A 27,084-nucleotide genomic window follows, 5' to 3' on the forward strand; every position below is an offset into this window, starting at 1 on the left:
ACTTTGAATCAGGCCTGCAACAAGCACCGTGCTACAGGTGTAGTGTGGACAGGTTAAAGTGTGTGTGTGTGGGCCCACTGTTACAAATTCGGTTTAATTTGAGTAAGTGTGTAGTTTTAATCAAAGTTATAATCAAAGGTTGAAATTCATCCCTTTTAAAGGTGTGAGCTGTTGTAACTGAAATAACAGTTGGTACCTAAGAAAGAGGTATTTTGTGTGGATAATCTTTTATTTATAATCCATGTAGTCACATTTACAGTATTTTTGTTTGTTTATTTGAATTCAATTCATTTTATAAAAGTAACTGTTTATTTTATTCATTTCTTTTTGTCTAAATAAATACCCGGTGAGGGATAAATTTGTGTAAAATACAGTTGTGGTGGTCCTTATTAGTTAAATTAGAGGGTATCAGGTAGGGCTGCTCGATTATGGCAAAAATGATAATCACGATTATTTTCACTGAAATTGAGATCTCGATTATTTGACGTTATTTATTTAACCCTTTAAGACCTACTATAGAACCAAGTCCGCCAGAGCTTATATTATTTTTTTACATGTTGTAGTGCCATTTATGGGAGCATTTCAAGTTGCTATACAACTGTTATAGCCCATATTTTAATAATATGTATGCATTAAGTCCATAGTAACTACATTAATTGCAAAAAAGTGCAATAAACTACAAAAAAAAATTGAAAATCGTTTTTGTTTGTTTTTTTACATATATTTCTACTTGGAGAAATTTAAGAGGTTTATCCCTCAAAACTTTAAATACAAAAAGTTGCAAAAAATAGTTTACAACAACAGGAAACTTATTTTGAGTGTCTTCATAGTTTTATTTTGGAGATACACCAATTTTTATATACTGCAGGAAAAACGAAAAAACAATCCTATGATGCAAATTTGCAAAGAAAACAGCACGTGCATCAAAATAAACTATTTCCAGCAGTGCAATTCGAGTTCTAAGCATCCCAGAAACTATTCAGAAAAGTCAAACATGACCAGTATAGGCTTTTAAGGCCTACAAGTAAAAAACTACATTTCCGCGAAAATGACATCACTTCCGGTTTCGGCCAGGAAATGGCGGACATGTGATAGTTCACGCTGATGCCTGTTTCACTGTGGGAAGTGTCACGAACAGCTGATCGGATCGGCGAAGCGTGTTTCTGGAATATTATGTTTTTGTTCCTGCAAGTGCTTTTTATGCAGTTTTTGCAAAGCTTTATGCGGAAGGAAACCGTGACCGAGGACAAGCTGATGGCATAAGATGTAAGTACAACTCCTCCGGTTTCATATGCAAAACAAATTATTGGCTAGCTTACACGGTCCAGGTTCTACAGGGATTTAAAAATAGTTACACAAAACGGAGCGTGCTGCTCTGACCGGCTTTAAAGGGTTAACAATGACTTTAAAAAATAATATAAAATAGTGTGCAACACCACTGAAGTTTTTTTTTTTTTAACCTCTCTTTTCAACCAACGGCAGTCACTCTCCTCTCCAAATAACTTCTGCTTAGCTTTCCGAGCTTCCCTCGGGTCCTCTTAGTTTATACCTGCCCCTTCAGTCATGGACCATTACAGGGTGAGGCTACCAGTCATAACAAAAGACAGGGCCAGATTTACTAACACGTTGCACCAGCTCAAGCTGGGTTTCGGCGTAAAAAAGTACAGATATTTACAAAGAGAAATTGTCAGAGTGCGACAGTGACATGATTGCGTGTAAGAACTAATATTTTTCTTTCATTAAGGTGTGAAATATCCAGTCTTTAAGTGATCACGCATGAACCCTGCTTCTGGGTCCAAACTACTCATTTGTGTTTTTACTGTTGTGTTTTTAACATGTTTTAATGCTTTGTATCTCGTTCTATTCCATCTGAACAAGCGCCTTAAAAACAGTTAGTGATCTCTTGGTTTTTATTACCACTATTCATTTAAAAGCTCAGTTTTTAAAACCTTACAATATAACTGCAGTCCAGCAGTAAATCTCAGTTCTTCTCCTGACTGAAGTTTGGTCCGTTTACAGCATCCTGCCATGTAATTGCATTTGTCCCTATCCATTGGGAACCCTGTTAACTTTTATCGAGTGGAAAAAAGTTAGCATTGTTCCTCCAGCTTCATTGTGCTAATGTGTTTTTATTTTGCTAACCATAGCTGTGTTGCTAGCGATCACTTAGCACATCATCATATACCAGCTAGCCCAACTTCAGTAATTCTACAAAACATCACAGCTGTTTAGATTTTGTCTTCATTTATGTCGGAAGTGAAAGCAGACCTGTACGTAGAAATCCCTGAGTGAGAACATCATATATCATCTTTAGATGGAAACTAGCGAGCTAACGCCCTGCTAACGTCTAACTCCGTTAAACGTAATAAATTCTGTTTTGCTGGATACCTGAATTTTAAGTTTAATTGTAAACCTGATAGAGCGGCCACACTGATTATGTTTTTTTAATGATGAAGAATTTAGACAGTTTGTAGCTCTCAATGATGCTGCCGTGTTGGTTTGATTTTGGGACCAGAAGCAGAGTTTGGAACCAGAAACGGATAATGACGTCAGACTTAAAGACCGGATTGGGAGGAGCATTTTTAAATCGAGTGTTTGTAACATGTAGCTTACTGCTAATTGCACCAATATTTGCATCCAATCAGAACAGGCCTTGAGACTGTTTTTTACTGCTTTTTATTACTTGGAGACTACCAAAGCAATAACGGGCCACTTTTCAGAGGGTTGACTTTTTTTCTTTTTCTTTTCTACAGTTAGATCACAGTTCTGAGTAAGTCTGTTTAGTAGTTGCAAACATTGGTGCGCTAAAATAATAGAGGATATTGTATATACAGTTTTGTCTAAACTAATGTGATATTTTTTTCAAAGCAGCAGAATGTTAAAGAATGATGAAGCTCTGAAAGTCTCTCATTTTAAAAACTGATAATCTATCAGCTGTGAATTGAGCCAAACCTTCTTATTTGCACTCCTTTCATGTACAGAATCAGATGTAGCTGTTCACAAAGTCTCAGTGCCAAACTGAAGACAGCATGAAATGCACCCACCTTAAACTGCAAGTAAACTGTCCAGATAGAAATGAATAGTGGTAATAAAACAGCAGGAATACATGAGTCAGAACCCAATTTGGGTCTTATTGCGTGAACTGGAGGGAAAAAAAGAATTGTGCATATAATTTAAGGAAAAGCACATGAACTGAAAAAAAGGTGTACAGTAATACTGTACTGCATAAAAAACAGATGGATAAATAAATACATGAGACCAGCACACTTGAAAAGAAACTGTTGCTCTCCTCTTTTAAAGACATTTTTATTCCAAGATGTAAAAGAAAAGCTGTATATGTCAAGCAAGCTTTACATATAAAATCAGTTCGCGTTGGGGGTGTGGTGGCTAAAGAATGAATGGCTGACCAGGTATATCATATATCATATGACCCTTTCTGAAAACTTCTAGGTGCTTGAGCATAAAAAGCTGTTATAAAAATGACCAGTCATCTGATCTCAGCCCAAGAGAGCATGCTTTTCAGGTACTGAAGACAACTCCATAAACAAGCAGCCTCTGAAGGTGTTAACGACCCACCAGAGCATCTCAAGGGAGGAAACACAGAATCTGGTGATGTCAGTGGGGCAGGCATTCATTAACTGCAAAGGATTTTCATCCTGGCACTAAAAATAACCCTTTTATGTAAAATGATGTTTGTCCAGTTACTTTTGAGGCTCTGAAAATTTGGGACTATGTATAACAGTGACTGCATTTACTAAATATTTAATTGCTGTATCTCTTTGGCAAAATCCCTTGAAGTAAGTTGAAAGTCTGCACTTCAGTGCAGTGGCTGTTGTAGGACAAGCATCTTTTAGCCAGCCTGCATTTTTCTTTTACTGGTTGTGTATAAACATATTGTACACACTATATTTTATTAACACTTATCAATTGTATTTCTGATTTATTGCTATGTGCCAGTTAAATACTTTGTGCTATTTTATGTTTTTACCCCTGTGCCCCTTCAAAACCCTGGCCACTTTTCATCTGTGGTGAGTATATGTGTTATTTTTGCCACTTTTAGTTGCTGTTAGCTGGTATTAACTTTTTTTTGACGTGGATCTTGTTGGACTTGAACACTTAAATAAACTGTCATATGATGTGAGAATGCAATCAAACTGTTTATCAGAGGGAAAGTGTGACTTTTAGTATACTCAAGCCTAACATTAGCTGACATAACATTAGCTATTGATGTGGTTTAGCCCGCTGACATCATCAGGAATAAATAAGCATGTTTATGCACATTTCCATCTGTTAGAGCCTTGACTACAATCCAAGAGATAAAGCCTAAGGGGAGGACGAAATGGATGACATTTTGTCGACAATGCATAGCCTCTTTCCTTCATGTTTCCTCTTCTTTAATTCAATTCTGTTCATTTTATATATTTAATTGTAAGGGCACCCTTTCTCAGATGATGAAACATGGGTATAATCCTTAATATCTTGAGGCTGAAGGTGCACAAATTAAAATCTGTCTCCACACAAATGCCTGTCAGTTCTTTTCTGCCCTACCTTTTAGTTACAACATATGAAGCCAGTCTAGCCATGCATTTCGGCAGAAGGCCAATCTTAATTTTAACACTGAGGCTTCCACAACCCAACGGCTGCTCCTTTGCATTTTTAAAGGATTAACTCCAAGTATGTGAGAATCCATCAGTTTGTTGGAAGCTCTAATTAATATATATTTGTGACTACAACAACATTTTTTTTATGTTAAATATCCTCAAAAAATTACTGACGCGTGTTTAAACAAAGAACCTCCCAATAAAATGAAAGGCTTTTTTTTTTTTTTTGTTTAAATTATGCATTTGGTGTTCTTTTGGGAATAAAATACAGATTCATGAGATTTATGATAACAATAATAATAGTAAAGTTTATTTGTATAGCACTTTTCAGAAAAGAGTTTTTCAAAAAAACAAAGAGGTTATAAATCTTCATTTCAGAAGAATATAAAAAATGTAAATTATAGAGAAGTTAAATTTCACTTAAACATTAAGTACAATGTCAAAATTGAAATAAGACACAATTTGATTAAAATTTTAGTGACTGAAATTGTATCTTAAATTAACAGAAAAAATTAAGCTAATACAATAAGATGGGTGTATATAAGGTGTATATATACAAATATACATAAATGTACATGTGTATACACATTGATCAGGCAGGACATTCTATAACTTGGACTCGCACTGGTTTTTATGGGAGCAGGAGTTCTAGTGTATATTCATAGGCCAGGCCACAAAGTGCTTTAAATATAATAGGTAAAATCATAGCATCTGTTCTGAAAAATGTTGCAAATCATTGCATTATCTTGTTATTTACACCAGACACAGTGTCCCTGGTCTTTTCAGAACTGGACTTCTAAAATACATTGTGGTGGTGTACAGAGGCAAATTAGAAAAACTGTACCACTGTCTAAGTACTTAGGGACCTAAGCGTATAAAGTATATGTTTAACTGGAGGGTGTTTTGGAGCACATTATCTGTTATCTAGAAGAAAAAAATAAAGAAAGCCTTGGTACTGTTTACATCCCATTTGTGCTGGTCATTAAATGCCAACAGAAAACTGCTTGAGGTAAATCGGGTATTGACCTCAACTGACTGTGTTTGTGGGTGTCCCAGCAAAGAACAGTGAGTAAGTTGTGGGTGGCTCAGCAAGATTTAATGATAGCAGAGGAAAGGTGACAATTGGTGAGAAGGTGTCTCCAGCTCAGACAGCTATGGACCCCTTGAGACAGTCAGGATGAGTCAATCCTTCATTTCTACAGCCAGGAGAAAGGAGAGGATAATTGCTCTGTTCTCGTGGCTGCTTCAAATTGCTGTGAGAGATGGAGGACAGTCATAAAGTCAGGAGTAACTAACCACCTTGACTCTGACAAAAGCCTGGAGTTGCACTTGGAACATGCTTTTTTTTTTCTGTTTATGATATACCAACTTCTGACCACATTATGGTCACTTAGAGGTTATGTGTTTGCTTGTAGAATATGCATGAATACTTAAAGAAAGTGAACTTAACTGTCCACTTTCTTTATCTGTGGACAGCCTCTTTTATTAGCATTCATATACAGCACACTTAAACTTTTAAATCCTCACAGTGTACATTACCACCTCTGAAAACTGAGAGCCAATAGTTTAACTCATTCATGTATTATTTTGTGGTCCCCTAAGATGTCAGTTTAAAGATTAAGCTCAGGATAAGACTTATCGGTAGGAAATAATTACAACCACACTGCAATATACTGATTTCTATCTCACTGAGAAAGACCATATAGAGCTAGAACAGTTTTATTTATTTACATCCAAAACCACCAGCTATATCATAGCATTTTTATATGCTAATAAGCTAGCCAACTGATAATGCATCTTACAGACATTTCTGAGTTTAAGCTAACATCTGCGAGAACAGAAATTGTTTTCTTTATTTTTGAATTTTTTTATAAACACAGTTAAAATATAAAAGACATACTTTTAAAAAACATGAAACTTAATACAGAAAAATACATTAAAACAGTCAAGCTATACTATGTTTTAATAACCTGGTACATAATAATATCTCAGTCACCAAACACCTGCTATTACTTTTGACCCCAGAAATGAAAGAGAAATGAGAGAATGAGAAATAAAAAACACAGTGGTGAAGAAAAAAAGGGCTTTTTGCAATAAATGAAAAGACGACGTTACTGAAAAGCAAACAGAGGATGTGCACTACAATACACCAGCTGTGCAGGTCTTAACAGATTTCTCTCAATCTGTGAATGTGATAGAAACAAGGAACCAACAATATAATGTCATCTGCATATCATAATGAGGAGGAATATGCAACCACATCTGTTTTCCAGTATGCTGAATGAATGGGCTACAATAGGCGAATATTCCAAACAAATGTTTCCATGCATGCTTTACCACTCCCGTGTGGCAGTGCTGGACGACTCATTTTCAGGATGCACGCTCGTGGAGTTGACTGAAATGATGTATGTGCCACACACAATGCAAGCCTATTTTTTTTTTTTTTTATTGCTGCCACTAACATACCCCTGAGCAAAGTGAGCTTGTAGTGCTTGCTCAGTGGATGACAATCCGTGTACAGTGCCTGCAGTCGCTTTAGTGTAAAGGATGATGGTACACAGACAGAGCTCACATGCTCAGCAAAAAGTAAAGGTCAGTAAAGGGAGTCCTGTTAGTATGTTTGCCACATTGTCACTTTTTGTAAAGGGACCTCAGAATTGTTAAGGTAGTATTTAGGATTGCACTCAATTAAAGAATAGGAAAGTAGTGTGAGCTTCCAGTGGTTGCAGAGTTATATATATGCATATATCTTCTCTCAGCTCATAGTATGTATATTCTGTACTTGATTTCCAACTTACTAGTAGTTTACTATGTCACTCGATATGTAACAGCTTCTCCTGTCATATATATATATATATATATACTCATGAAAATATAGGTTCCTGAAATAGCTTGTCAGTGCCAGGGAAGTACTTTGTCATAACTGATGAAACATCAGTAAAAAGAATGGTAATATCATCAAATTAAATGGTACAGTACTTTTGTAAGGTATGCTTGATGACACAAAAGTACAATTTCAGGCTGTAGGTGGTTGCTAGGCAATGCAATGACATCATAATCTCTTGTATAGATAAGGACCTTCAGGGCCTAAGATATGCCTGTGTGCCAAGCTTGGTTGCTCAACTGTAGAGGATGCAATGGGAGTTCAAAGGCAATCAAACAGACATTGTTTTGTAATATGGTGAGATTATTATTATCATGCTTAGTTTCTAAATCAATGTTTTAGTTTTAACAAATATGAATAACAAAGATGATTACTGACAGAACAGCAAGCATTACTTATGTGAAGATTTGGAATATGAAAGAATAAGTTTAAGAAAATCATAAAATTCCATAAATCTTTACTGGAAACTGATATTCACAGACAAAAATCTGAATTTTGTAATATGTATCACCATGAAACATAATCAGTTGGCTACAACTACTACTGTACATGAAGACAGTTCTTGTTATTTGTTAAAAGTTAGATGAAAGGTATTATGTATATAAAATTATTTGCATTCTTTTCTGGCATATAACAGTCAAAAAGGTTCTTACCAAAGGGATCTCTTTTCCCCTTCACCTCAGCAGCCAGGAAGAAAAAAGTTTCTGCAAGCTTTTACTTATAAAATGTTCAATAACTCAAGCTCCAAATGGTAAATGAGCAAACCTCCCTTCGTAAGCCCTCAGAATATTGAGAGGAATGATCCTGGTAAGTTGTTTTTCTTCTTTGCCTCTTTTAAGGATGTAAAGTGGAGATTTCTGGCTGAAAGTACAAGAAGGCCTTAACTGATACATATTGACATTTTTTTTTTAATTTAGTATTTATTTCCATCAGACTCACATCTTATCACTGTATCATGTTTTGCCACTTTATGTCATACTTTTAATATTGATTTACTTTTTTTTTAGTTTTAAGCCCTCAGCTGTGAAACGCTGATGGGGTATTGTCACCGGGATGGCGTGGACACCTATGTTTGTGAATGTGATAACTTGAGAACAAGGTGACTGTTGCGCCCCTCATCTAGGCATGTAGAGACACACATAGGATTTGAGGAGAGAGAAGCAAATACCCTCCCTGGTTCCCAAACCAAACAACCGAAATCGGTTATGAGTAAAAAAGGTGATTTTATTTAATGTCAGGAAGCATAGCTCCAGGGTGAACCCAGGCCAAAATAATAAACAAAACCAACTAAGTCCCGCCAGAGAAAACTAACTAAACCCTAAGAAAGAAAGAAAACAATCAAAGGACATTAACTATCCCTCGCTTCCTAGCCCAGAAACAGGAGAAAACAGTTCAAAAGAAAAGTCGGCTCACCCCTTCAGCTTCAGCCTAAGCACTGAATTTATACACACAAGTGGCGGCTTTCACAGAGCACGCTTACACATATACAAAGTAACACAAGAATTTGGAAACCAGGGCCAGGTCCGCGTCTGCTGTCAAAACTGCTCACTCTCACACTCGCTCACTTTTCTCTCTCTCACAGCAGCTGTCAGAGCAGCTTTTTGAACCCAGTCACGTGCCCCATGGTCCAATCAGAGTAAGGACCTGCAGACAGTCTTAAGACACAGTAAAGGAACACAACACAGCAGCTCACACAGACTTCTTATGGCCACAGTGACATAGGAGCTTCATATTGATACCACAGGTGTATCTACTTGAAGCCTTGGTTTTATTTAGCTCTAATTAATTCTGACTAGGACAGTGATATTTACATTTTCAAGGGATACTATTGAAATCAGTGCCTTCGCAAGAAATCATGCTGAGACATTTGGAAGTAAATTACAAGCTCTTCACATGTAAAGTTTTAAAATCTGATCTGACTTTTAACTTTCACAACTTGGATTTATCATATTTAACAAGATTCCCAGTTAATGGTCATCATATATACTGCATGTTAGAGCTGCTCCTACTTTAGTCTCTGTAAATATTCTAGTAAGCTCGGTGCCAAACTTTTTTTTTTTTCCAAAGCTAATTCTCTTATCCTTCAATAATGCATTTCATCCTGAAAATGAAGCCCTTAAGAGCTCCTCCGATGGTGTCTGTATGCTTTTACAAAAGAGGGCTTTTTAAAGCGCTGGGTTGAGAAGAAAAACACACATCTTCATGTGAAATTTATTCTGTTGACTGGGGCACTTCACTCGGCACACACTACAAAATAGATTCTCCTCATGTTGCACAGTTCACAGTCACGCTTTGAGTAATCAGCATCTTAAAATCTATTCTCTACTCCTTCCAAAAAGAAAAATCATTTTATTCTACTTAGTAAGTTCACAAAGTCACGTGCTGATGTGTTCCATGGACTTTTATCAAGGGTCTCAGTGGTTCAGCTTCGGTAGGTACATGCAAATAAACGCACACACGCAGACACACACAATGACAAATCAATGAGCGCACACAAAATAACTACACATCCCTCACACACACAACTCCTGTCTTATTGGAAGCAGCGTGGCATGGAGCCTTTAGCAGCGACAGCGGTAAGTGATGGATGCTGCAGTGTTGACAGGAGGAGTAATTATGCTTTGTCCCATGGTTTCTTGTATGGGGGCCACCCATCACTCTCCATTACGCCCCTGTGTTGTGGCAGCCATCCACTTTGTTTAGCAAATGAAATGCTTTTCCACCTGAGTGCTCCCGAGAAATAAGGAGAGGCGTGGTGAGGGTGAATGTCATGGGATACAGAATAGAGGGTTCAGGTAGATTCAGAGAAATGCATATAGGGGGGGGAGGACCATAATTGTACATAACGGACATGCAATACATCAGTGATCTGTGTCCGATTTGTAATAGCTGCAGAGCAACGACTTCAAATCTTTCACACAATATCTATGTATGTTTTCATTCTCACAAGCTGCTTTTATTTCACAAACATCAAACAAAGAGAGAGGAAATGTAATAGAAAAATTGCATTGCATCAGATGAGGCAATACTGAGTGAATGAAAAAAATACAGCCTGCATCCTCTCGATGGTGAATTTCTTTTTGGTCATCACAAAAAAGGGAAAAGTAATTATTGACACTGGGTTTGAAATTAACTTGAACTGAAAGGAAAAGAAGTTGCAGTCTTAAAACAGTTTTGTTTGGAGAAGGACATGGACTGTGGTTAACATGCAATTTGAAAAACCCATCCCCTTCTGTACGTGCAGCTCCTATCTCCTAGCAGCCGTTCTGAAGTTCAAGTGTGTTCTGAGTTGTATTCTGTATTCTGGCGACCTGTCCAGGGTGTACCCCGCCTCAAGCCCCATGAAAAAATTAAACGGATACATGGATGGATGAAATCATTATTCATTTATAATAGATTAACATTTATATGGCACTATTCTAGTCATGCTTACCATTCAAAGCTTTATGATAAGACAAATTTTTTTTGATAACCGCCCAAACACAGCGTTCCCCGATATCTGATCTACCTCAGGGGTATACATCCATGCAAAGTGTACCAGCAGGGACAGAATTTGACTTTTACCTCACCCTCTTCCAGGAGAGTGTCGAACAGATATGTGTTGATTGTGCGGTTGTAAGTTTGTGCGTGATAGTGTGTTTAGCTTAATAAGAATCGCACCACCTGGATCCTGAAGGCATTATGAGCAATGATTGGCAGGAGTCATTAATGTTATCAATCATCATTTGCCTCAGCACATTAGGAGCATGTGTATAATCAAGCCTCCAGCCAAGGTCAAAATTATGAAATCATTATGATCTTTTCCGTCTAAATGACAAGACTAATCACCACACCTTGCAACTATTACACAAAGTGTGCCCTTATCTGTATGTGTGTGGGTATGCACATGAGTGAAGTTTGGCTTGTACAGTGATTAATCCTTGTTGTTGGGGGTTAATAAGAGTAATTTGGCCGTGTGCAATGGCTCCAACTTCCCTACGTCTAATGGCATTACGGTTTTATTATGCAGCTTGTTTCTCTCAAGCATGTTAGGGGATGAAGGAGCTGTGTAGGTCGAAGAGAACACACAAGAACGTCTGGCTATATTTAGCCCGAGGAGCATTTTACCCCAGCCCTGTCATTGAATGAGAAAAGTTTGCGATGTTCTTGATGCAAATAGCCTCATTTCCTCACTCTCTGCTCCACTAACCGACTAAATCCACAAGATGCAGGAAAGCCTCGAGACCTAGTTAGGGTAGGTGAACGCTAGAATAAATTTCAATATGAATGGTTCCATTAAGTCCGTTTTTGACAGGCTGAGCATAATATTATTTAGAAGCAATGCTGTGAGATGATAACAGGAGAAGGAAAAAAGTACCAACGTGTCCAAATATAGAAAGCCGACTGGTGTTGGGTCTAACTTAATAGGGTTTACTCTTTGGAAGAGGAAAGTTGACGAACCGATTGACGAGATTATTTCTCAATTGTTGTTATATTCCTGTACTCTTGCCAGGTTCATAACACAGAGAAGCCCCTTTAAAATGAACTGATAATTATAAACGGCTACTGTAGGTCATGCATGTTTTATTCAGCCAAGAAAGATCAAAAATATTAAATCTAACTGTACCCAAGAATAGCTGTAGCCAGCCAGCCTTTTTCTTCTGCTGTTTGTTTATAAGAAAAGCTTTGTTTTGTGTTCCTATATATTTTTAATAGATTCATTCCAAGTTTATGAGAATGCATCAATTTATTAAAATACATGATTAAATACTATTCAGTAGACATTTATTAGTTCAACATTCTATTGAATAAAACCAAAAAAACAACTGACTGTACCTTTTAAGAATAATATGACATACAAACTTGGATACTTTAAAAATATCCATCGAATAGTATAATCTAGTAATTTTTTTTAAGCATGTCAGTGTCCAATCCCAGGCTCCTCGAGACATGCATGTTGAGGTAACTTTAGGCAAGATAATGAACCCAGTGTGTTCACTTGAGTAAGAATGTGTATATGCTAGGATAATAGCATGCTAGCTCAGGTTTTAGAATTCAGAGTGGTATCTTCATTTTAATATGAGAGTTTCAAACTTTGGCTGCATTGAACACCAGTATCCATGTGATAGTTCTAACTGAAGTAAGTATCTCTACAACCATATTTGGAATGGTGACACATACACACATAGTCCCAAGGCTAAAGTGCACCAGTTATGCTATCATGGCTTGTAGTAATTCACCACCCATATCTAAAACAAGCACAAGGCCCATTTAAATTACTCTTGTCTCAGCATGCCACTTGTTGATAACTGTGATGATTAGTTTGTGGTTTGAAACATGTACTGAGAAATGTATTGTATTGCACACAGGAGTTTACAGACAATATTGTGCTAATGCTACTCGATAAACATTCAGCCAGCTTTAGAGCTTTTTATACTCATTGTTATTGGAGGTCCCCTTATCTTTTTTTAAAAAGCGTTATCGTGAAAAAATGCCAATCCAACATCTGGTACTCGACATAGCAGATAACGCTGGCAGACAAAATGGCAACTTAACTCGTATTTGCTAGCACAACACCTGTTGGGCAAACATTACTGCTAGCAAACTAAAGGCTATTCACTGTATTGCCAGCAATGGAAGACAGCTGAATCAGTCAGAGAGCGTAAGCAGTAAGTGAACCATGTTACTCGAGTCTGGACCTCACTTTGAAACAATAGTAAGATCAGTGATAGCAGTGGAAAAATACATATATGTACATATATATATTTTTTCTATTTGCAGTTTGCTCTTTAAGCACTTTCAAGTTATTGACTTGTGAAACCACTGGGTAAACATCTGCTTGTCTTTCTTGCCTCTCAGTGTGAGCAGCAGGTAGACATTTTGGACAGTGAATGAAAAAACAACAGGAAAAACACAAAAAATGTAAAACCTGTTGTGTTTCCTCTGCTCTGCTTGTAGTCTTCAGGCTATGTGTGTCTGCGTGTCCAAGTGTAAATGTCTATCTGTCAGGCACCTGTGTAAGGCAATTTTAACACCTGGGATTTCAATGTGTGCCTTGTCGAAATCTACCAACCCACTGGCATTTTAACAGGCCCTTTATGTTACACACAAATGTTATTGCACAAACCTGAGCTCATGAAGCTGTCAGGGTGCTGACTGAATAGTATGTTAGGTTTTGAGAGTTGTACAATAGTACTGGATATTCGGATCGACCAGGTATTAATCCATGGTGATGATTATCATTATTTACTATCTTAGCATGCTAACATAAGCAATAGAAAACCATAGATGTTTATCTCATGATCTTATTACAACTATTAAAGTATAATTCTCACAGAGAAGTTTGTCAATGGGTGGTGGTATAGATTTAACATATTAGACCTTGTGAATTACTCTGCTTTACACATGTTGTACACACACACACACACACACACACACACACACACACACACAGAACTTTATGAATCTCAAAGTTGTAATCAGTAAACTGTGAATTACATTAACAACTGTTAGCCTACTCTCTTAGACTTATAGTGTATTATTTTTTTTTAATGAAGAGGTTGTCTTCATTACAACTACAACATTACTGTAGTTTCTTGGCCCTTTCTCATTTTCCTCTTCTTGTGGTCATCTCACTCAAGTGCACTAGTGTCTTTGCTTTGCCGCCCCTCTTTTCTCTTGTTCACTTCTTTCCAGTGTGCTCTGTCAGGTCTGAACCAGCAAAGGCACTCTACATTCTACAAATTGAACAGTTAATTCCACCTTCATAAGTCTAAGCCGTGTAAGATCTGATGTTACCTGTCTGAGAATCCTAAGGATTGATGTTTCTCATCTTTTAACATCTTCCATCTTTGCATGCCAGTGACTTACTTAGAGGTAGGTTCACATCTACCCTTTATATGAAATTGTTTAACAGAAGAACACATAAACATGAGCGAAATTATTTGACTAAGTCAACTTACTTGATCCTAGCTTACTTGGTTTACTGGAGACCTGGTGGATTTAAAGAGGCTAAAATTCACTTCACTGGGACTGCTGTTTGCAATAGTCCTTTCAGAGTCTGGCAGTATTTCCAGTGGGTTAATGCAGGACTCACAATTTCACCTCAAGACTGGAACATTTTATGATATTCAAGAAACCACACCATCAACAATGGCTTATGATATAAGATCTGGCACACTGGGGATTTCAAAACTGGCTCTTTCTAAAACACAACAATAATGTACATTTTCAACCAACGTCCCAATGAGTTTTCTGTGTTACTGAGAAATGAAACATACCTGGGGAAAAATATGCCTGATGTAAAAGTCCTTTATCTAAAGCCCAAGAGGATAGCACCTGTAATAGGAGGCTTCTTGTATACTCCTGTCCCCTGAGAGTAAAACAGCTGTCACAGATGTTGCCCAGAAAGTGCCAAGAGGCAGAAACACATACCTTCTGCATACAGACATCGAACCCTTGCTATACAGAAACTGTCTAATGTACAACTAGAGACCAGGGAGATCATAGCAGTGAGTTGGCAAAAATGAGATGGCTTCAATAACAATTGTTTGTCTCGCAGTTGTAAAAGCTCGCTGGTAAAGTTACAGCAAATCAAGCATCAAGAGCATCAAATAATAATGGAGAGAGGCCTAAATGCATAAAATGTGCAACAAAACCTTGACAATGAGCACAATAAACTCACATCCACAAATAGCCAGGGGCGCACACATAGGCCTGTCTGCAAGAGGTTATTATTATGACTCATTGTGGGCACAAAGTCAGTATTTGCAGCAGCGATTATTGTTATTGTGTGCTCAGACTTATATATGGGATGTGACCTTTCCAATCATCAAAGTAATGAAGATAATATGGAAGCCTAATAATTGAAAACACTTTTTATTATACTGCAAATTGCTGTAGTATTCCACTACTAGTGGGCTGTTTTAAAAGCCTGTTTATCCAAATTACAAAAAAACCCTGTTTTCTCAAAATCTTCTGCTATGGAGATAAGGCACGGAATCGTAATCTTACACAAGGCACGCATATAGATTTAACATTTGTTCTCGGCCTGGCTGTAACTAACTCATGAGAATCACAAATATAACTTACTGAATCATTCCACATTTGGCTCTGTTACTCCAAAATGGATTCAAATTCATTTTCCCCTCAAATCCTACAGACAGTGAGTGCCCCATAACGACAAAGTTGAAAAACAGGTTTGCTTGAAATTCTTGAGATTTATTAAAGAAAAATGAAAAATCAAGGAGTTTAATGTTATATACATCGCATAACACAGTGGTTATGCTGAGCAATGAAACACTTATGAATTTGCGAGTTCAAATAAAAACACAAATAAAAAAAAACACTAAAATGAAATTGAATAAAAGAATAATAAGTATAGTACTGGGCTTATTTTATTTTTCCATGTACAGAAGGTTGTGGTGATAATATAAAATTGAATTAATTATGTATACTATTGTAATGGTAAGACATTCAGATTCAGCTATATTTTAGTAGATGATGATCCATCAAAATGTTGAAAAGGCAATGATTGTAAATAGCCTCTCATTGGGATGCCGGCAAAACACTGAGCCTGGCACTGCAGTTCCTGCTGGGAGGGTCTTCTCCATAGCAGGGAATATAGTGACTGCAAAAAGGTTGGTCTTTTCCCCAGACAAAGTAGGCATCCAGGCCTTTTTGATGTGGGTTTTTTTTTTTGCTGTATTTTTCCAACTATTTCATATTTTTCCATGTTTTATTTTATTTATTATATTTCTTACCAACAGAGTATCTCAGGACCCTTTCTGCTTTTGGGCTTGAGTTGTTTCACCGTGATGATGTTCACCTCTTTGGAGTCATTTTTAGAGTGCTTCCTTTTTGTGCTTTTTTCAAATGATAAGATCAAGTCTATTTTCTTGTGTTGTTTATTTTGTTTTTATTTTATTTTCAGAATGTTAGTCCCATAAATTCATTCTGTTCGTCCTGGCATTGTGTTTTCCGTAAGAGAAACGTTTCGTCACCAATCGCAAGGGACTTCTTCAGTCTCAGGTTTCCCCAATCTTATAAACAGCGCATTCATATAATGGCTGAAACTAACACTACTGACTAGCAATGCGCTTTGACGTCAGTTTCATTATTATTAATATGCAAATGCAAATTGTCATGACTAATGATTGGTGGGCATGAGTGCCATTCACAGAGAGTTGAGGAATGGCTGCAATCACAGCATTATAAGCTGGTAAAAGATGTTCCCTCAGGCCCCGTCCTTAGTTCAGTGGATTTTCCCTTTTCACTTTCAAAGGCCTGCTTGACATCCTCGTACAGTCCAGCATTTGTCCCTCTCCAGCATGCACATCTTCATCATTGAAAGAGGCCACTGGACTCTAAGTGTGAACAGGCTGTGGAATTGTAGCCTAGCAAGTTAGCTTTACTTTGATGCGCCATCCGCTTTGCCAGAACTTGTTTGGTTTCCCTGATTTATATATTGTACATAATTTTCACAGTAATAAGGCCTATTGTTTACTGTTATTTACTGTTGATTGTTACTGTTATTTAACAACTTTAGTTTAAGTATATTTTTTTAATTTTACTTTCTAATAAAAAAATTTGATGAGCTAAAATAATAAAATTTACATTTTTTTAAGATGGTCCATAAATTCATTAATGGATGGAAACAAAGTTGAATTTTCTTCTTCTTTATTTATCTATATTTTTTGGTGAAATTAAATGTGACCCAAAGCTGTTCTGTTCTAAACTATGAAGGCACAAGTATACCTGCTGCATTGGTCGCTTGGTGCGTGATTCAGAGTCAAATCCATTTATGCTTACCATTACAGCTGTAGCTTCATTAAATTTTACATGTAGCTGTTGCAGTATTCTCCTGAACAATAGGCACATCTATATAACCTAAAAAATACAAAGCACATATGGCTACGGGATGTTTTTTAGCTCAAACTTGTAACATACACCTGGTAGTTAGAATATAGTGTGATCATTATCCAAACCCGATTTAAAACAGCTGCTCTGGAGTTCATCTGGAACTGTACCGAGACCACCTCCTCCAAAGAGTCTCAGTGCGGTTGTTTGATCCATACCTGAGTGCAATTACTTTGTTCACATCTACACAAACAAACTGCACCAAGAGGGAAAATGAACCAGAGTTCTGGGAAAACACCCTACAAAATAACAGAAAACTAGATTCCAACAGTACAGAATATAGAACAGAGATAACCAAAAATACCAAGATAGTAATGCATTAATAAATGCATTACTATCTTGGTACAAAGTGGTCTTTATCTACTAATAAAACCATTGTTCAGGAAATTAGAAGCCACCAACAGTATGGTCTCAATCACGTCTGTTTCAGCAGCTTAATGGTCAACTAAATGTGTTGCACACTCCCATCCGCCGCTTCTGCTTTCTCTTGTCACTCTTCGCAAAAAGGGGTTTGTGCAGGAGTCATTAGTTTGATTTAAAGCTACAGACACTGAAGCAGACTGTTAGAAACTAAGCTCCAAACTGGAATTGTGCATGTATGGTACAAAAAAAAGACCTGTGCTATACTTTATTCCGACTTGAAATTGTGGGGAGATTTGGGATGACCATTTATTTTCTCCTAACTAGGGAGAAAAAAGGAGACCCTTAAGCCCCCTTTTTTTAATTACCAGGATGTAAACATCCACTTCTCCTTGCTTATAACACATGTATACTAGTCTTTCTGATATCAGACCACATGCTTCAAGTGCAGCGAGGCAGCAAGCCTTGCTTCACACCCAAGTCAGTCATTATGCATGCATGCTCTTCATCCACACTCCACATCCCTGGCTTGTGTTTGATCATTTTAGCCTAGTTTGGAGCTTCCGTCCTGCTGCATCAGCACTCAGATACAGACAGGCAGAGCAAAGGCTGCTACCAAAGACAGATACAAACACAGCGCATTGAAGTCTGAGGCTAAACTTGTGAGTGCACAGTTTGCCATGAAACCCAGGTGTGTGTGTGTGTGTGTGTGCACATATACCCCCTTGGCTCCACTTGGCTCAGCAGTCTGATAATGCTGGAGACAGACCAAGGGCACCTCTCCTTTACTGTTCTCGTCAGCTGAGTATGTTAACCGGAGCAAAATTATCCTCCTCTGTAGGAAATGTTATCACAGCAATATGCACCCCAAAAGCATTGGCACATGCCCCGGAAAGACCCGCAGTCAGAGCCGAAAGTACGTCCCGGCCCCTCATGGGCATCTTTAGAAGTGAAATCCATTTTACACTTTTACAGGTCAGAACCCAGAGGAGAGACTGCAGATTACTGTATCAACTTTTTTTTTTTGCCTTTAAATTTGAAGCTTGCATTTGGCATGTGCTGTTGGAAAATACTTAATCCCTCTAATTACGGTTTAGCCACTTTTTACTGAGCCAAAACAAATTCTATTATACCTAATGAGCTGAGTGGTTAAATAGAAACTGAGAGACACAGAAATGATGGGTCTACTTACATAAATTACACTGCATTATGGGATTTTTTTTTAAACCACATGCTATGGAGCAAATACAGACACTTTGGAAAATTGCAGAGGGTAAATTCTTTGTAGATTTACAGATACGGTTTACATAATTCATGTGTACATCAGCTAGGCAAACGCATGCTTCTTTACTTATCAAATGGGTCAGTGATGAGGCTAGAGAGCAGGGAATTGGTCCCTCAAGTTAAATAAGGTCTTCAGAGGCGCCCACACACACACTACAAGCTAATATTGACTGAAAACGATGCCCATCGGCAGAATTAGATTGAGTGGAGATGCTAATAATTCATCACTTGTCAGACCTGCTTCTTTGGCCTGACATTCAAAGCATGATATCAATAACCTGCACACAAACTCGCAGAGACACACACATCTACATGTTGGCTGCTTAATTGTTTCAGTGAGGCTATGCTATTCAAAGTTAGACTGCATATATTAGCAAGTTATGCTTTAGCGGGAAATCTACGTTGCAACTTGCAACATAACCGGAACACCGGCAGCACCAATAAAAAAACTGATCAACAGATAATTTGAAGGCATGGATCTCAGTTAGAAAGAAAAAATTGGAAACAAATAACTTGGTGGCAGAAGACTCAGTGAATCCAGCTTACATGAGGTGTTTACATGCCAGAATAACTTTTTCCCGGGCCAAGGTCTTTCTCATGATTACTAGCTGGTGCTAACATTGCTAACAGCACTGCAATGCATGAATAGCCATTGTTTTATGTGGGGCCATTGCTATTGAAAGAGTATTTCTGTATGATTTTCTAGGTTAGGCCCCAGTCACGCAGGCCTAGACACAGGCTGGCAACCATCTGGCAATGATAAAAAAAAAATGTTAGTGATTTATTAATAGTGATTTATTGTACAATTTTGAGAAGCTGTGTAAAAGTGCAAAGTCCAGTAAAAGTTCTCATTGGAGGTGTCAAAGTGGTTAAAGCCATACACAAAGTTACTTTATTAGTAATTATTATAAGTATTGTTATTTTATTAGTAAATGTATTGTTCAGTTTCCTAATTGGTACATGTAATATCCACATAGAAAAGTCTGACTCTCACAGAAATTACAAAAATATTCTTTATTATGTATCTGGAGACCTTGTGTTCCCATGGATTTAAGTCTAAATATGAAATGTATATTACTTAATATTGCAAAGATCTGAAGTAGAGAGGACAAATATTACAAAGGGGAACAGAAAAAAAAATATTTTTAAAAGTTGCAATCTCATTTCTGAGTCTCTTTAACCATCTGCTCTCCTACATTAAGTTTGTAACAACTGAGGCTCAAGGGATTAAAGCTTCACTTTCTATTGCATCAATTTTGATGATATCCTTTGTAAAATCAATTTCTTTGTTTTGTTCATGGCCATCTGCTTCACTAGAAACACGTAAGCATTTGTTTAGCGGCGCGGCGGGCGCTGATAACTTGTTTTCATGCAGAATGCACTTTCTCTCTTACATGGAGTTGAGGTGAGACTTGGCTCTAATCCATCCTGATTTTGAAGGTAATGAGGTCTATGTTTCACTGTAATGTCTGTCGGTGGGGGGTCCAACTAATAGCTGGGCCATGACTGCATTAGTCTCAGTCCATGTAAAATTTAAGTTGAACGTATCTCTTAAAACGGCATGAGAAATGGATGAGTCTTTGATCAGACAGTTACTTAATTAAATTCAATACTCTATTCTGGTTGAACACATGGTGCTGGCAGTCTGGTAATACATGAAGTCATTAGTTGCTAGAAGCTAATATTTTGTGCCCAAAAAGCTATCTGTTGTTGTTGGACAAATCACAAGCCTAAAGTACAGGGCCGGGTAGGTCTGGATAGTTTTTTTTTCCCCCTTAATAAAAGATGGCATCATTTAAAAACTGCAGTTTGTATTTGCTTGGGTTATCTCATTAATATTAAAGTTTTTCAATTATCTGAAAAATGTCAGTGAGATGAAAATGCAAAAAAAAAAGACATCAAGGCACTGCATGCTATCAGGTATCTGCAGTTTTCATGTGAAGTCAGAGCTACTGGGACACGCTGACCTGGAGGACAAAACAGTTCTGTGGTCATTTCCCCTCTACCCATCCTTTAAATGTCTTAGTGTTTAATTTGAAAAAAAAAGAAAAAAGAATTGGATGCCTTTCCTTGCCTTTAAACAGCTGTAATTGATGATTAGAACAGCAACTATATGGCATTTTGGCTGAGAAGGAGCTTTTATTTTGTCTTGTAAATGAGACCCCAGCAGTTTGCTTTTCTCTTTATTTTCTAATTTGGTTTCACCAGTTAACTTTATGTGTCAAATATCTATTTCAAATAAATTACTGATTCGAGTCCCAGAATGGCAGTCTGTGCACTTGTAACACTCATTTACACCTCCAAACAGCCTTATTCGAACTGAGCCTGAGATAACAAAATGTGTACAGACAACACACAAAACCACAAAGCTGATTATATAACCACAAAGTGTACAGGCGCAAAGAGAGCTGTTAATAGAGTCACAATGCTGTCATTAATGTCACTCGAAAGCTGTAACTGTCCTTCCTCACGCCGTCTGTGCCGCTCTCTTCAGGGAAGGTTAGCCACATTGCAGCCAGAGGTTTGTGCAGCGCCCCTCCACCCTCCCTCGTAGATCTCCCCGAGATCAGTCATAATTACAGCGACTCCTGCCGCTTACTGACGTCCCTGCCTGCGTTACCATGGAAATGGCTGCCATCAGAATGAGGCGGGAGGATTGCCGTGAAGGGGATCTGTATTTCCCATCGGCCATATCTGATTAAAAACTCCAGCATAGATAACAAAGAAAGGAGAAAGAAGTGTATGTGTGTGTATTGGGAGGAGGAACGGGGGGTGCTTTTTAATTTCCACACGCTGCTGGCTCCTGAAGGTCTCTTTCATCCTGGAGAAAGATACAGGGTCGCTGCTCGAGGCTCTAATGGCTACCGAGGGGGTAAATTGTACTTGCATTCTTGATAAGGCAGAGCAGGGTGATGATAGATCATGTGGGTTAATCTAATAAGTCTCCACTTGTATGATTTAAGTCCATTACGTTAGTGTATAGGACAGAAATTGTCTGTATGATTGAATGAGGAAAGGAGATAGGAAGTGTGTGGAAACACACACACACACACACACACACACACACACACACACACACACACACACACACACACATTCCATTTTAGAAGGGAAAGGAAGAAATGATATTTTCACTACAAACCTTTCACCAGCTTTGATGTGCTGTTAAAACTTAATTCCTTCATCCAGGAGCCCAGTTTCAGGGGTGAAATTTTAAACATCATACAGAGCACAATTCATTACACAATACAGTAAAGTGAAGTTTCAGAACCAGAGACTTCTACTCGCTTCTAGTATGGCTTCATATATGAACTCAGAACTTTTGTTTTGGCTGGCTCTTCTACCTCCATTTCCCTCAGGTCCAGCTTGAGTTGGCCAACAGGGGATGGTCAGTTAATTAAACAAGTAAGAAATGGACTTCATGAAAAGTTAATTAGGGATGTTAATGAAAGCGAAGCGGGCTAGGCCGGTGCTAGGCTGATAAAGCAGCGGTAAGCGTGCACGTATGTATGCACACGCTTCAGCCAGCATGAGCTGATTATAGGCTCAGTCGGTTCAGCTCTGGAGAATATTGGACCACAATCCCAGGGTGAGAATGAACAGTTTCTTCTCTGTGAAATGATGTAGCAGTTTTAACTGAATCTATCAATCGCTGGGAGAAGAAGCGCTGATAGTCAAGGCTGGGGTCATGTTTGTGTGGAGATCAAACAGACTTTTATCTGCAAAATAAAAAGGCTGTTGTTTTGGCCTGGATTTCAAATAGGTTACCAGGGATTACTTTCTCTCTGATCTGCTTCACTGTTCTCTGTGTTTAAAAGTAGCATTTGGATTTATGAGCAACGCTAAGCCTAACTTGGTATTTTTGTTCCAGATTTCTACAAAAGAGTGTTCCATTGATTTTCATGCTGAATGTAACTGAATCATTATGAATAAGACAGCAGTATCATGATGTAGTCTTGGTTTGCAGAAGCCAAAAATATCAGTTAAAAATTAAGAACTGTCTGAGATTGCAGACCTCTGACTGAATACATCCACATTATGATTGAATCAACACTTTAACACTGACTTATATAAACGTTAGAGTTGCGAGCATGTTGGCCGTTGGTATGTGAAAGAGTGCACGACTTCATAATCCTTATGTTAAACAGAACAGGCGTGATGTATCTGAATGAGAAACCAATGAACAGGGCTTGCCTAAACACTAGTCTCTTGCTAGTTACTTAGCAGGTGTAGCTTTAACCATTATATGCTTCCCCCTCAATTCTGACTGTAACGGTGTGTTCACACCGAACGCGATGGACGCGAATAAAACGCCCCAAACGCCCCTAATTTGACGGGTGTACATTCGCGTCTCAACGCGTGTCCAAGAAAAATCCCGCGCGTGAACCGGAAATGTGGGAGGAATGTGGGAGGGAGTTGTGCCAGACCGGTATCTTTGCAAGATGGCAGCTATCGAGCTAGCGCTTGAAGAGAGAGTCTCCCTTCTCTATGTACTGTGGAGAGCAGAGCAGCAGCGTAAAAGACGTCCTCGCCGTACCTGGGTCCATCAGGTCCTCCAGAGGCGTGAGCAGTTTGGTGAGTTTCACCACTTGCTCCAGGAGCTGCGCCTGGATGACGGCCGATTCCAGCGCTATCACTGTCGGCCAGTTTGAGGACCTGCTTTCCCTCGTCGGTCCCAGCATCGCCCGCCTAGACACCAACTACAGACGCTCAATCCCACCTGCAGAGCGCCTGTCCGTCTGCCTGAGGTTAGTAAAACTATTTAATACGGTAGTCCTTTATTGATATCTGTGCTAATATGCTAATCCATCCATTTATACACTGCTAACATGGATGTGCAATGCTAACAGTGAATGCTGTCGGTGTTTACTGAAAGCAAACTGTGGTACAGAGACGACTCTTTATAATATTTCTAGTGATACTCAGAAGCTCTCATCAAGTCCCGATTTAATTCGATTTATGCTGTTATCAGTGTTTGAATGATAGCATGGCTGTGGTGTCACATCAATGTATGCGCTCGGTGTTTGCTGATATCAAACTGTAGCATTAGGACCACTGAGTTAACATTTGTAGTGATACTCACTCCTTTATATTTAGACCTGGTTTAATTCTGGGATAGTTGAATATTTGTATATAATCCCTGCAGCTGTCAGACTCTATAGCAGGGGTCACCAGCCTTTATTAAAACAGAGTTAGATAAAACTGTGAACAGTTTGGTTCATCTCTAGTTACATGGTTCTATCTTGATAAGCTATGTCTTATCACAGATTAATTTTTCAAAAATATTAATGATTTAAGCAAGGAAAGGGCTACATGTCAACACACAACTCTTTATTTCTATTAATGTCTTACTTCATTCCTACCTGATTGACATGTTTAGGAATTATGAGTGATTGGCTCACTGTAGTTGTGAAAGTTGCTACCAATCAAATTATATGTTAAAGTTAAAACAAAACACAACTGTTTTAGATATTATCTAATATACATTTTGTAATTATCCTTATAATTACAAAATGTTTTATGTAAGATTTAAGTTTTGTGATTTATATCTGACATCACAAAAGTATTTTGGAATTTGAATAATGTATTTTGTAACTGCAGTACACATAATACTGATTTTGAACAATTTTGTCCAGGCTCCTTGTCACCGGGGACTCCTTCAGGACCATCGCGTTCAGTTTCAGAGTCGGTGTGTCCACGGTGAGCCAGATCACCCCCCAGGCAGCGACGTCCATCTGGGACTGTCTAGTGGACGACTTCATGGCTGTGCCTTCACCTGGAGACTGGCGGTCCATCACAGAGGGATTCCAGGAGCGCTGGAACTTTCCTCTGTGCTGTGCAGCTCTGGATGGGAAGCACATCCAGACAAAGGCACCCCATATATCATATAGGAGACACACACATTGATATACACTAAATATTCATTTCATTTCTTTTTTGTGGTGCCCAAATTGATGCACCTGCTTGATTTTGTTTAAACAATTATTGCACACTTTCTGTAAATCCAGTAAACTTCTTTTCACTTCTCAAATATCACTGTGTGTGTCTCCTGTATGATATTTAACTGACATTTTTTATTGTAACAACCAACGATTTATACAGGAAAATAATGTCTATTAACAAGGTTGCCCAAACTTCTGCATCCCACTGTATCAGTATATTTTGTCATTAGTATAATATGAAATAAATTCTACATGTGTCAAGTTGTGTGCCAACATTTGCTGTGTAGTAGAACTGAGACATTAGTCATTATAAACATTTATTTGAAATAATATTAAAAGTCTCAAACAGAAAAACATTAAACATAAATATATAAAATATAAGAATTTACAGAGAGACAGGAATAAAAAGGACCAGCTGCTCTCCAGAGCAGGAACAAGGCTGAGGAGGAAATGCTCCATTGGAGACTGGTGTGGCCTCTTCAGGGACTCCAGGATGGCCAGCTCCACCGCCGATGGACCGTCCTGGGACCCGTCCCTCATCTGCCTCGGAGCCGTCCTCCTCTGTGGGCCTGTAAAACAGCACAAAACACAAAGAAATGAGAAGGCTGCTACTAGATTTTAATTTCAACATTGAAAAAAAAAAAAAAACAATAACAGGATATAATCAGATTGGTTGTAGATATTTAGTAAAGGTGATCACAAGGGAATCCCACCGACTAAAAAGGTATCAGTGCTTGCTGTACATATCTGTGGGTGCAGCAGCAGGAGCTCAGGGACTGGGGATGCTCTGCTGCAGAATCAGTTGGTTCTATCAATACAGTATTAAATGTTAACAGGTTGGATATAATAATCGTAGAGTAGACAGTGGTCCCTCATTTATTGCAGGGGTTCTCAGAATAACTAGCCCCTGGTCACAGTTCTCACAATTGATTCTCAAAGTGCAAACCTTTGTAGATTGCAAAACGTAAAAGTATTATTATGCCGCGGTTTGTCTTCATCTGCCCGCCACTTTCGTGCGCCTTTTTCCCTCACGGTGGAGGTGTCTATTTCCGAATGAGGCTCATAGTTATGGGTGTTTTTGTGCTGTTTTTTCTATTGGACGTGATGGTTATCAAAACCAAACGTGATAAATTTGGCAAGCGCAGGAGATTTGTCAATCAGGCTGCAGAATGCAATGCTGTACTGTGCAATAAAAAAATCAGCGAAAAAGCAAAGCAGTGACGGATGAACAGCGGGACCACTGTGTGCTGTTTATTAATAAACAATAAAATATATTCCTAAATGACAACATGCATAAAAGCAGAACGGTATTTGTACGTCAGTGGGAAAATAGCGGTGGCTTGCTAGCTTTTGTGCGGCTTCCCGGGTCAGTGAAAACTTTCAAAAGAGAAATGAATGAACTTACCAGGTTGCCCGATCTCTTCACATATCTTCCTCCAAGCTCGGTCCTTTTTATTCCTGTCTCGGTACTGAAAGCAGCTGGTGTTGTACAGCTCCGAGTTGTTTGCTACCGCATTGATTAGCCTTCCCCTCCATTGAAGTATGAAAGGCTTTGGCTGGATCTGCCCCTTTGACCTAGGTAACAGCCACGTCACCAGGCTCCTGATTGGTTGTCGCGGCGCGATTTGACGCTGGAGTTCAGATTTTTCCAACTCGAGCGGTAGACGCGAAACGCGCGTATGCACAAAATGCAACACAAAAACTCACGTGCGTGGTTTTATTCGCGAGTCAAACGCGCCAGACGCGCTACACTGACGCGCGTTTCACGTGTTTTGGCGTTTTCGCGACGCAAATCTGCTTCCGAATTTTCGCGGGACCCGCAATCGCGCGTCATCGCCCCTTTCCATTGACTTTACATGTAAACCTGACGCTCTATTCGCGTCCATCGCGTTCGGTGTGTTCACACCGAACGCGATGGACGCGAATAAAACGCCCCAAACGCCCCTAATTTGACGCGTGTACATTCGCGTCTCAACGCGTGTCCAAGAAAAATCCATCGCGCGTCAAACGGAAATGTGGGAGGAATGTGGGAGGGAGTTGTGCCAGACCGGTATCTTTGCAAGATGGCAGCTATCGAGCTAGCGCTTGAAGAGAGAGTCTCCCTTCTCTATGTACT

The 27,084-nt window shown here is 38.6% G+C and overlaps 1 protein-coding gene and 1 long non-coding RNA gene across 2 annotated transcripts; one reads left to right on the plus strand and one right to left on the minus strand.

Moving 5' to 3' along the window:
- The first annotated feature begins 23,411 nt into the window (after window positions 1–23,411).
- LOC146547747 (uncharacterized) lies at window positions 23,412–25,195 on the plus strand. Its single transcript, XM_085265784.1, has 2 exons — window positions 23,412–23,774; window positions 24,663–25,195. Exons 1-2 carry the CDS (start codon window positions 23,515–23,517, stop codon window positions 24,931–24,933), a joined length of 531 nt encoding a protein of 176 aa, XP_085121910.1. The 5' UTR covers window positions 23,412–23,514; the 3' UTR covers window positions 24,934–25,195.
- A 73-nt stretch (window positions 25,196–25,268) lies between these two features.
- On the minus strand, window positions 25,269–26,670 carry LOC146547748 (uncharacterized). Its single transcript, XR_014890844.1, has 2 exons — window positions 26,374–26,670; window positions 25,269–25,537 (listed from the first exon to the last, which is right to left on the minus strand). It is a non-coding gene; the product is annotated as an uncharacterized LOC146547748 (long non-coding RNA).
- Window positions 26,671–27,084: the final 414 nt, after the last annotated feature.

Source organism: Mchenga conophoros, linkage group LG23 (genome assembly GCF_057382185.1).
Source record: "Mchenga conophoros isolate Kocher_MC1m ecotype Shallow Benthic linkage group LG23, M_conophoros_male_GT1.1, whole genome shotgun sequence".
NCBI classification, from domain to species: domain Eukaryota; kingdom Metazoa; phylum Chordata; class Actinopteri; order Cichliformes; family Cichlidae; genus Mchenga; species Mchenga conophoros.